The sequence below is a fragment of the Galeopterus variegatus genome, unplaced genomic scaffold, assembly GCF_000696425.1.
Source record: "Galeopterus variegatus unplaced genomic scaffold, G_variegatus-3.0.2 Scaffold9108, whole genome shotgun sequence".
Classification (NCBI taxonomy): domain Eukaryota; kingdom Metazoa; phylum Chordata; class Mammalia; order Dermoptera; family Cynocephalidae; genus Galeopterus; species Galeopterus variegatus.
Window position 1 is genome coordinate 27,404 of NW_007735219.1, and position 12,559 is coordinate 39,962.

At 40.4% G+C, this 12,559-nt stretch overlaps 1 protein-coding gene across 4 annotated transcripts in view; it reads right to left on the bottom strand.

Moving 5' to 3' along the window:
- Positions 1–12,559, bottom strand: part of PRPSAP2 (phosphoribosyl pyrophosphate synthetase-associated protein 2) — a 61,256-nt gene that overhangs the window by 11,631 nt on the left and 37,066 nt on the right. For 3 of the 4 annotated variants that reach the window (XM_008593412.1, XM_008593411.1, XM_008593409.1), the window contains exons 6-7: positions 7,101–7,171; positions 4,404–4,550 (exon numbers count right to left, since the gene is read on the bottom strand). In XM_008593412.1, coding sequence (XP_008591634.1) covers positions 4,404–4,550; positions 7,101–7,171 — 218 coding nt within the window. Of the gene's footprint in view, positions 1–2,493; positions 3,173–4,403; positions 4,551–7,100; positions 7,172–12,559 lie in introns of those variants that run through there. The other variant, XM_008593410.1, reaches the window with a different exon arrangement.

Genomic DNA, 12,559 nt, shown 5'->3' on the forward strand with positions numbered 1-12,559 from the left:
GGCGCTCCCGCCGAGGGTTAGGATCCCATGTGGAGACCAGTTCCTGCTCACTGGCTGAGCGCGGTGCGGGCGCGACACTGAGGGTTGTGATCCCGTTGCCGGTCCCTGGTACGGGCGCGACACCGAGGGTTGCGATCCCGTTACCGGTCAGTAAAAAAGACAACAAGGAAAAAAAAAATCAATACACAATAATCAGTAGCATTCTTATACACCAATAATAAACAAGCAGAAAAAGAAATCAAGAAAGCAAGCCCATTTACACTAGCTACCAAAATAATAAAATATCTAGGAATAAATTTAACCAAAGAAGTGAAAAATCTCTACAATGAGAACTACAAATCACTTTTCACTGCTGTAAGAAATTAAAGAGGACACAAAAAGATGGAAAGACATTCCAAGCTCTTGGATTTGAAGAATTAACACTGTGAAAATGTCCATACCACCCAAAGGAATCTACATACAGATTCGATGCAATCCCCATTAAAATACCAATGACATTCTGCACAGAAATAGAAAAAAAACCAATTCTAAAATTCATATATAACAACAAAAGACCCCAAAAGAGCCAAAGCAATCCTGAGCAAAAACAAAACAAAACAAAAAAACAAGAGGCATAACGCTCCCTGACTTCAAACTATACTACAAAGCTATAGTAGCCAAAACAGCATGGTACTAGCATAAAAATAGACATATGGACCAATGGAACAACGTAGAGAACCCCAAAATCAACCCAAACACTTAGAGCCAACTGATCTTTGACAAAATGCATCACAAACATACACTAAGGAAAGGACAGCCTCTTCAGTAAATGGTGCTGGGAAACTAGATACCCATGCACAGAAGAATGGATAGACCCATACCTCTTGCCATATACCAAAATATACCAAAACCAACTCAAAATGGATTAAAGACTTAAATATTTAAGACCTGAAACTAGAAAAAACAGGGGAAACACTTCAGAATGTAGGACTGGGCAAAGACTTTATGAATAAGACTCCAAAAGCACAGCCAACAAAAGAAAAAACAAAGAAGTAGGATTATCTCACAGCACAGGAAACCTTCTGCACAGCAAAGGAAACAATCAACAGAGTAAAAAGACAACCTACAGAATGGGAGAAAATATTTGCAAACTATGCATCCAACAAGGGATTAACATCCAGAATATACAAGGAACTCAAAATGACCTCACAGTAAAAAAACAAATGGCAATTTAAAAATGGGCAAAGGAGCTGAATAGACATTTTTCAAAGGCCAACAAGTACATGAAAAAATGCTCAACATCATGAAGCATCAGGAAACTGCAAATCAAAACCACACTGAGATATCATCTCACCCCAGCTAGACTGGCCATTATCAAAAAGATAGAATAACAAATGCTGGTGAGGATGTGGAGAAAGGGGAACCCTCCTACACTGTTGTCGGGACTGTAAATTAGTGCAGCTATTACGGAAAACAGTATGGAGGTTCTTCAAACAACTACAGATAGACCTGCCACACAATCCAGCAATGCCACTGGAATGGAAATCCTCATGTCAAAGGGATATCTGCACTCCCATGTTTATTACAGCTCTATTTAAATAGCCAAGATATGGAACTAACCTAAATGTTCATCAAAAGACAACCGGATAAGGAAAATGTGGTATATATATACACAATGGAATACTCCTCAGCCATTAAAAAGAATGAAATTCTGCCATTCACAGCAACACGATGAGCTTGGAGAAAATTATGTTAAGTGAAATAAGCCAGGCAGAGAGAGGGAAAATACCACATGTCCTCACTCATAAATGGGAACAAAGAAAGAGAAACAGCGAGAAAGACAGAGAGAGAGAGAGAGAGAGGAAGAGAAAGAAAGACCACAATAATACAGTGAACTTTCAGAAGGAGAGAATGGACCTATGGTTCCTAGATTTGGGAAAGGGGTGGCGGGAGTTAGGGAGAAACTGGGTAAGGGACACAATGAATAATTACGATTTGTAATGATGAACATGCTAATAATATTGATTTGATCATCACATATTGTACATAAATACTTACAGTCGACTCTGCACCCAATATGTATAATCAATTACATTTCAATTAAAAAATAAATTTAGGGGCCGGCCCGGTGGCGCACTGCTACAGTGCACCACTTGGGAGTGTGGTGGTGCTCCCGCCGAGGGTTCGGATCCCACATACAGTTAAAAAGAAGTGAGAGCAAGTCCACACCAGAGGTGGATGGCCCGTTGTACCTGCTCACTGACCTGCTCACACTCACACCAAGACTCAAACCCCACTGCTGCCCCAGTCAAATGACTAAGCATCATGCACTTTCAGGGTCTTTGACAAATTGTCAGAACAGGGAACATTACATCCCTAAGAGGCTACTGTGTTCCCACTAAAAGCTGTAAAAGAGAAAACTTAACAAGCTGATGACACTTCAGCATCCACACCATGTATATTCACCTTTCATTTTATTTTAGTTATAAAACAATTACCCAAACACAAAGTTTTAAAAAACACAAACAAAAGTTTTCATTCCTTCTTTTGCTGCAGAAAATAAATAGGACCACATATTCCATATGCTTGTCTAGAAAACCATTTCTAAAAACATTATTTAATGGATTTGACAGTACAATCTTTCTGGTTTTTCAATTGCAGGTATCATACAGTAGATCATTTTATTTTATTAAATTTTTAAGCACTTGGCTCAAGCAACTTTGGAAAAAGGCTATTTGTGAGCTTAAAAATCTTATTCCAAGAGGTTTTTTAAATACCTAAACTAAAAACAACCAGATTTTATTTGAGAACCAAGTTTTTCTTTTATAAAAATTGTCCCCAAAACTCACAAACACCCAAACCGACATAAAAAGTTGGTCTATCTTCATAGGAATCATCAAGAAGGGAGGGCGTGGGGAAGGAGGAGCAGAACACACAGCTCCTGTGAAGCACATCTGATCACACAGGACCCTCACAGCACTCACTCCCACATTTCCAGTTTGGCCCTCGGGAATTTAAAAAACAGGAAAGCTGTTCAGTCGTCTAAACCTATGTTTCTGAAAAGGTAGGACATGGACTCCCCATTGTGAATCCGACGAATGGCTTCTGAAAGGATCATGCTGATATCCACTGTTTTAATCTTGGGGCACTGGAGTTTCTGGATTTCATGTGGAATTGTATTGGTAACCACCACCTGTGAATCAACAGAAAAAAACCCTAAGAGCATCAGAAAGCCAAGCAACTTCACGGTTTGATCTGAACGTGATACATTCTCGAACCTCCAAGGTTCTTCTTTTTTTTTTTTTAAAGATGACCGGTAAGGGGATCTCAACCCTTGGCCTGGTGTTGTCAGCACCATGCTCAGCCAGTGAGCAAACCGGCCATCCCTATATAGGATCCGAACCCGTGGCCTTGGTGTTATCAGCACCGCACTCTACCGAGTGAGCCACAGGCCGGCCCCCAAGGTTCTGACAGGACAGCAGGTCTACCCTACCTTCAACATTTCCAGACAACATTAGCTACCTGTGTTTCTTAAGTTAAAATTTGATAAGCTCACACCCACTAGGACAACTATAGCCAAAAAGATAATAAGTGCTGGTGAGAATGTGTAGAAACTGTAACCCCCAATCACTGCTGGTGAGAATGTAAAATGGTTCAGCTGCTTTGTAAAAGAGTCTGGCATTTTCTCAAAAGGTTAAACATAGCGTTACTATGTAACCCAACTACTCTCTTCCTAGGTATATAACCAAGATAACTGAAAACACACGTCCACACAAAAACTAATACACGAGATGTTCACAGCAGCATTATTCATAATAGTTACAAAGTGGAAACAACCCAAATTTCCATCAATTTTATGGAGAGAGAGACAAAATGTGGTATATCCATACAGCAGAATTTTATTTGGTCATAAAAAGGAACGAAGTATTGATCCATGCTGCAACATGAATGAACCTTGACAATACTATGCTTAAGTGAAAGAAGTCAGTCACAAAAGATCACATATTGTATGATCTCATTTATATGAAATGTCCAGAATAGGTAAATCCATACAGATAGAAAAGAGATCAGTGATTGCCAGAGGCTGGAGGGACTGAGAGAAAATGCAGTGACTGCTAATACATATGGGATTTCTTTTGGGGGAGATGAAGATGTTTTAAAATCAACTGTGGTAATGACTGCACAACTCTGGACATTCTAAAACCACTGAATTGCATACTTTCAGTGGGTGAATTGTATAGCATGTGAATTACATCTCAATACAGCTTTTATTTTTGAAAAAGTGGTAGAGATAGAGGCTTACATTCAACAAAATGCAAATATAACCCATTCTTAATCCATTCTTAACTACGAAAGAGCTCACTTTTGCACCTACTCTCTGTTATTGAGGACTAGGGTGTGCCCACACATGGCAGGCCTGTTACCTCGTCAATGGCAGACTCTTCAATCAGCCGGGGTGCGTCAGAAGATAACAAGCCATGAGTTGCCATCACGAAGATCTTGTATGCACCTCTCTCCTTCAGTGTCTCTGCTGCAGCAAGAAAGCTGTCAACGTCATCAATGATGTCATCCTGCCAAATCATAGGTGGAGCAAAAGGCTCATGAACACTTTTGCAAAGATGGGTTAGACAACTGCGAAAAAGAAAAGGTCTGTCTAAATTTACTGTAACCAATTTGCTGTTCAGTTTTAATGTGCAGATGGCATGGTCCCCTGTCCCCGTCACCATGCCCCCACACGTCCCTCCTGCACAGCACTTGCGCCTTACAGAGCTGTCTCCCACCATACTCCAGGCTCCCTGGGGGAGACACTCTTTCCATCTCTGTACCCCAACTGGTCAGAATTGTGCCCGCACGGTTCAGGTGGCTCCAGAAATGTTTGCAGAATAATTGTTTTTTAAATGCATAGAAAAATTGTTGGCTGTCTCCCACCATACTCCAGGCTCCCTGGGGGAGACACTCTTTCCATCTCTGTACCCCAACTGGTCAGAATTGTGCCCGCACAGTTCAGGTGGCTCCAGAAATGTTTGCAGAATAATTGTTTTTTAAATGCATAGAAAAATTGTTAAGAGGATGCTTTTGACTCTGTGTAATGGAACTATTGGTGGCTCTTTCCCCTTTTCTTCTTACTACTTTTCCTTATTTTCCAAAATTTCTCCACTGAGCATACAGGAAATATGCTTTTTACGTATGTTCTTACTTTGGGAAAAACAATGAGGATTAATAATAATGACTAATTAATAATGATTTTTAATTAAAAACAATCCAGTCCAGTGGTTTGTACCTAAAGACCAGATTCCCAGGCTCCCAGAATTATTTTAAACCCATAATGGTATCAAACACTGTCTAGAGTTAAATAAATATTCGCATATTTATGTTACATACATATATTACTCTTCAAATATACACTGATATTATTATAATAAAAAGATACATATATTAGCTTAAAAGTGCTACTGGTAAAATGGTACAACCACTTTGGAAAACAGTTTAACAGTTTCTTATAAGATTAAACTTGCAATTACCATGCAAACCAACAACTGCACTTTGGGCATTTATCCCAGAGAAATTAAAACTTTGTTCACACAAAAATCCAGACATGAATGTGCATAGCAGTTTATGTGTAATAGCTGCAAACTGAAAACAATCCAAATGTCCTTCAACAGTTAAATGGTATCTACATACCATGGTATACAGCTCAGCAATAAAAAGGAATAAAATATTAATATACAAAACAAATTGGATGGATCAAGAGAATCATGTTAAGCAAAATAAAAATCAATCTCAAAAGATTACATACTATTACATTTATACAACATTCTTGAAATAACAATTATAGAGACAGAGGGCAGATCAGTGGTTGCCAGGTGCTCTGGTCTGAATGCCTTTCTGTCTCCAAACTTCATGTGTTAGAAACTTACTCCCCAGAGCGACAGTGTCAGGAGGTGGGGCCTGATGGGAAGAGTTCGGGTCAGGAGGGCACCGCCTTCATGAGTGGATTGATGTCGCCATAAAAAGGCCTGTGGGTGTGGGTTCTCTCTCTTCTGCTCTCCTGCCGTGTGAGGACGCAGTTTGTCTCCTTTTGCCCTTCTGCCTCCGCCACGTGAGGACTCAGCAAGAAGGCTCTCACCACACCGAATGCTGGCACCTTTATCTTAGAGTGCCAGCCTCTAGAACTGTGAGAGAATAATTTTCTGTTCTTTATCAATTACCCAGTCTCAGGTATTCTGTTACAGCAGCACAAATGGATGAAGACACCAGGAGCTGGGGATTGGGTGGGGACCCAACAACTCCACTTCCAGGCTCTTAGAAACTCTTGCATGGATGCAGCAGAAGATAAATGTTAAGTGTGTTCAAAGAAGCATTATTTAGAAACAGAAAAAATCTTGATGTTCAGTGCTCGGAGAACAGATAATCAGTTGTGTGATGGTTACATTGGAGAATGCCACACAACAGTGAGAGAGTGACATTCAACTACAAGTCACCGTACGGGTGGACCTCAATAACAGTATTGAACAAAAAAGTCAGGAAGTTCACGAAGATGTCTTTTATACAAATGCCAAAAACAATGAAAACAAAACAGCAATTAAGGGAACATATACTTATGGTAGAGTGTAAAGATAAGGGTATGAATAGACAACTCTCAGGTTAGTGACCACCTCTGGGGCAAGAGAGAAGGAGACCAGGGCAAGCCCAGAGGAGGCTTCAAGGGTACCTGGCAACGTTCTCTCTCTCAAGTGGAGCAGTGGGTTCCCAGGTGTTCATTCCATTCTTTAAACTATACAGGCATTGTTTACTCTTCTTGTGCACTGGTTTTATGACATGTGAAAGGATATGTTTTGAACAGTAAAATCAACTTCATACCCTACTTTTAACAAAACAATTTCCCATGTTATGATAAACAGCTACACAATATTTAGTTAACTAAGAAGTTGGCAATTTTTTACCAATAAGAGCATTCTTCAATTTGTGGGCCAAAGTAAACATTTAGCAAGTCACCAACTTAACTAAGACTTACCTAGCCATATCCCTATCCCTTGGCCTTTTACATCCATATAACAAATAAGCCAACAGAATAACAATGGCAAATACTAAAATTAATAATAATAAAGAACTCTACATACCACAATGATGGCGATTCTTCCTCCAACATCGCCAACAACTGTGATTGGGGGCTTTTCTTTAGGAATCAGCACTGGTTAGAATAAAAAACACACACCAAAATTTCTGTATTAAAAAGTAAAACAAAGCCTTTAGGAAGTTAATGTCTAACGATAAAAACAGCCAAGAAACTAGGAATAGAAGGGAACTTCCTCAATGTGATAGAGGGCAACTATGATACCTAATGGTGACAGGCTGAGAGCTTTCCCCTTTGTCAGGAACAAGACAAAGATGCCCACTTGCATCACTGCTATCCACTGATGTGCTAGCGTGGGGAGTCAGGAAAGAAAAATAAAGAAAAGGCATCCAGATCAGAAAGAAAGACGTAGGGCCGGCCCGGTGGTGCACTCGGTAGAGTGCGGCGCTTGGGAGCACGGTGGCGCTCCCGCCGAGGGTTCGGATCTCATATAGAGACCGGTCCGCTCACTGGTTGAGCACGGTGCGGGTGCGACACCGAGGGTTGCGATCCCGTTGCCAGTCGCGGTACGGGCACGACACCAAGGGTTGCAATCCTGTTACCAGTCACGAGAAAAGACAAAAAGGAAAAAAAAAAAAAAAAAAGAAAGAAAGATGTAAAACTATCTCTATCAGCAGATGACATGATCCCACATATAGAAAATCCCAAAGAATCCACCAAAAAACTACCAAGGCTAATACATGAATTCAGCAAAGTTGCAGAGTACAAGGTCAACACACAAAAATTGTTTTTTCTACACACCAGCAATAAATAATCCAAAGAGGAAGTTAAGAAAGCAACTACGTTTACAAAAGCCTCCAAAAAATAAAACACCTACGGGCCGGCCCGGTGGCGCACTGGATAGTTCGCCGCTTGGGAAGCGTGGCGGCGCTCCTGCCCGAGGGTTCGGATCCCACATACAGACCGGTTCCCGCTCACTGGCTGAGCGAGGCACGGGAGCAACACCGAGGGTTGCGATCCCGTTGCCGGTCCCCGGTCCGGTACGGGGGCAACACTGAGGGTTGCGATCCGTTGCCGGACACGGAAAAAAGACAAAAGACAAAATAAATAAATAAATAAATAAAAAATAAAACACCTAGAAATGAATTTAACCAAGAAGGTGAAAGACTTGTGAAAACTCTACAATGTTGTTAAAAGAAATTAAAGAAAACAGTATTCTTAGATGTTACTCCAAAAGACAAACAACAAATTAAAAAAAAAAAATTGTACTGAATCAAAAGTAAAACGTTTTGTGCCAAAAGACACTATGAAGAAAGTGAGGCTAGATGGTTAGCTCATCTGGTTAGAACATGATGCTGATATCACCAAGATCCAAGGTTCAATCCCTGTACTGGCCAGCCACCAAAAAATAAAAAAAGAAAGTGAAAAGACAACCTACAGAATGGGAGGACATATTTGCTTATTATGAATTTGATAAGATACCCAAAATATATGAAGAATTCTTACAACACAATAATAAAAAGACAAGTAACCAGGTTTTTTTTTTTTGTTGTTGTCTTTTTTCGTGTCCGGCAACGGATCGCAACCCTCAGTGTCGCGCCCGCACCGGACCGGGACCGGCAACGGGATCGCAACCCTCGGCATTGCGCCCGCACCTCGCTCAGCCAGTGAGTGGGAACCGGTCTGTATGTGGGATCCGAACCCTCAGCGGGAGCGCCGCCGCACTCCCAAGCGGCGTACTGTAGCAGTGCGCCATCGGGCCAGCCCCAAATAACCAGTTTGAAATGGACATTTCTCTAAAGAAGATATACAAATGGCCCACAAGCACATGAAAAAATGCTCAGCATCCTTGGTCATCAGGGAAATGCAAATCAAAACCACAATGAGATGCCATTTCATACCCACTAAGAGGGCTACAATTTTAAAAAATCAGAAAATAAGTATAGATGAGGATGTGTAGTAATTGGAACAACTACTGTAGAATACAGCAGGTCCTCAAAAAGGTCACACAGAATTACCACAGGACCAAGCAATTCCAATCCTAGGTTTATACCAACAGAAATGAAATCATATGTCCACAAAGAAACTTGTACATGAATACATAAAGCAGCATTACAGCCAAAAGGTGGAAACAATCCAAATTTCTATCAACTGGTGAATAGATAAACAAAGTGTGATATAGCCACAATGGAATATTATTCAGCCATCAAAAGGGATGAAGTACGGCCACATGCTAACATGGATGAACCTCGAAAACACTACACTGAGTGAGAGAAGCCAGACACAAAAGCCCACGTAGTGTATTATTCTATTTCTAAGAAATGTCCAAAATAGGCAAATTCATAGAGACAGAAAGTAGATTAGTGGTTGCCAGGGATTGGGGGATGCAGGTGTGGGGAGGGATTTCTTAATGGGTACAGGATGTTCTAGGGTGAAGAAAACTTTTGAAACTAAAAAGAAATGGTAGTTGAACAATGTTATGGAAATACAAAATGTCACTGAATTTTTCACATTTTAAAATGGTTAATTCTTCAGATCCCCACTCGGGCCAGCCACACACACAAACACACACAAAAATAAAGAATTAAAATGGTTAATTCTATGTTAGGTGACTTTGACTTCAACTTTTTTAAAAAAGTCAATGTCAATAAACAGAACTAGTAGAAGGACTGTTCTAGACCTTGCACCACTGACATCGGGCAGACAGGTTTTGCTGCGGGGCTGTCCTGTGTAATTTAAGATGTTCAGCAGCACCCTTGGCCTCTGTTCACTAGATGCCAGCAGAACCCCCTCAATTGTGACAATCAAAAATGTCTCCAGACATTTCCAAATGCCGTCCAGGAGACAAAATCCACCCCACCCTCCAAATTGCTCTAGGTTAAGAGAGACTGAAGAAGACATAAGTCAATGAAAGGTAATGTGTGAGCCCAGGTTGGTGTCAGGAAGAGGAACAAAAAGAAAAACAGAATAAAGCAAGATAAATTCCAGAACTAAAGTGATTTTTTACATTTTTAACATTTGTTCGCAGGACACTCGGCCTCAGTGCCAGTGAAATAGTATAATGGATAGCCCTTTAGGAAATTAATTTGACGAAAAGCCTTATAAATATTCATACCTTTCAACTCATTGATCTCAGTTTTAGAAACCTAAAATAGGCCAAAGTACAGAAAAAGTTTTTTTTTTCACCCAGTTATGTTCACTGCCACATTATATGGGCAAAGAACAAAGAAAGCATAAAAACCCAAATTTAGGCTGTGGTTGGACAATCTAAGTCACATTCATCAAATGGGATGTTAGGCAACCAATAAAAATGCTGTTTACAAAAGTTCTTAATGGCTTGGGAAAAGACATGTTGTGCTGGAGACGGCAGCAATATGCACAGTTATGTATTCAGTGTGGATCACTACGAGAAAATGGAAAAACAAACAGAAGGAGGCTCACCAAACTATACAAGTGGTTTGTCTTTCAAAAGTGGGATTAAGCACTAATTGTTATTTTCTTCTAACTTTTATGCATTATAAGGTTTTGAATGATTATATAATGTGCTTATATTCTGAAAAAGCATTTTTCATTGTTTTCTTTTCTAGTTGGCATTTTTTTCACCTATAAAGAATCAGAAGATACGCAGGCTGGCTGGTTAGCTCACTTTGTTGGAGTGTGGTATTATAACACCACCAAGGTCAAGGGTTCGGATCGCCGTACTGTCCAGCCACCAAAAAATTTTTTAAGAAAGAAAATACAAAATTATTTTTAAAATCTAATTCTAAATATCAAAATCTTTACATTTGAGATGCTATAGGAATAATGCCTCCTTTCCCCTTCATACATCATTTGCTACTAACTTAAAACAAGCATTATATCTAAGGTGTCAAATCACCAAATATGCAAAAAAAAAAAAAATATATATATATATATTTAGAATCTGTGAAACCAAGGCCAGAATACAACCCGATAACCAAAAAATTATTTTGAGCTGAAAGCATTAGAGTTCCTAAAATCTCTTATATGTCCAAAATCAGAAGAACTCAATTGTCATAAAATCCCCTCCCCAAGAATAACCAGAAGTCGGCAGCACACCTAAACAGACACTGTCACAAAACAATCAAGTCTCCCATCTATGCTCCTCAGGGCCTACTTCCATAAACGCTCTTTCCCTCCTCCCCACTTCCCCTATTATGAAGCCATCTGTGTTCCCCTAAGTGCCTTTCTGCCCATCCCCTTCCCTATAAGCCCCAAATTCCAGCCACTGGTTTGTTTTTTTTTTTTTTTGGTAGCTGGACAGTAGGGAGATCTGAATGCTTTGACACTTGTGTTATAACACCATGCTCTAACCAACTAAGCCAACTGGCCAGCCCCAAGCCACCTTTTTGAGTCACATTTTTGTGAACTCATATGGCTGTGATTAAAATCTGTCTTTCCTCTTGCTAATATGTCTTTTGTCAGTTTAATTTGTTGGCCACCGAACACTGAACTTAAAAGGGTAGAGGGAAAGTTTTTCCTCCCCAACAAATTCAAACAAAGATAGTATATTTTTTAATTGAAAGGATGTTATTAAAGAAAGAGAGAAGTTTCTTGAAAGTAAAAACAAATTAATGGTAACTCTATCACAACTTCTTTCATTCCTCATATTTTCTCCCGGTCCTTGCACAAAGATAGTGCTATGGTCTGAAAGTTGGTGTCCCCTCCAAATTGGAACCTAATACCCAATGTGATAGTATTGAGGCAAAGCCTTTTGGGAGATGACAAGGACTCTGCCCTCCTGTATGGGATTAGTGCTCTTACAAAGAGGTTGGAGGGAGCTGCCTTGACTCTTCTGCCATGTGAGGACACAGCAACAAGGCACAATTAAGAAGCTGAGGGTGAGCCCTCACCAGACATCAAATCTCCTGGAGCCTTGATCTTGGGACTTTCCAGGCTCCAGAACTGTAAGCAATAAATTTCTGTTATTTATAAATTACCCAGTCTAGGGTATTTGCTATAGCAGCCTGAATGGACTAAGACAGAAAGTGGTAGTGAGAAGTGGAGTATTGCTGTAACAAGTATCTCAAAATGTGGAAGTGGCTTTGGAACTAGGTAAAAGGCAGAGGCTGGAAGAGGAGAAAGCTAGAAAAAGCCTACACTGCCATGAACAGACTGTAAAGGGTGACTAGTGAGGATTCAGAAGAAGAGAAGAGCTGTAGAGAAAGCATCAATCTTCCTAGAGATTACTCAAGTGGTTGTGATGAGAATGTTGGTAAAAATATGAACAATTCTGATGAGAACAGGGAACATGTTATTGGAAACTGGAGGAAAGGTGATCCTTGTTATAAAGTGGCAAAGAGGGCCGGCCCGGTGGCGCACTGCTACAGTGCGCTGCTTGGGAGTGTGGTGGCGCTCCCGCCGAGGGTTCGGATCCCACATACAGACCGGTTCCCGCTCACTGGCTGAGCGAGGTGTGGGAGCAACACCGAGGGTTGCGATCCCGTTGCCGGTCCCGAAAAAAGACAAAAAAAAAAAAAAAAAAAA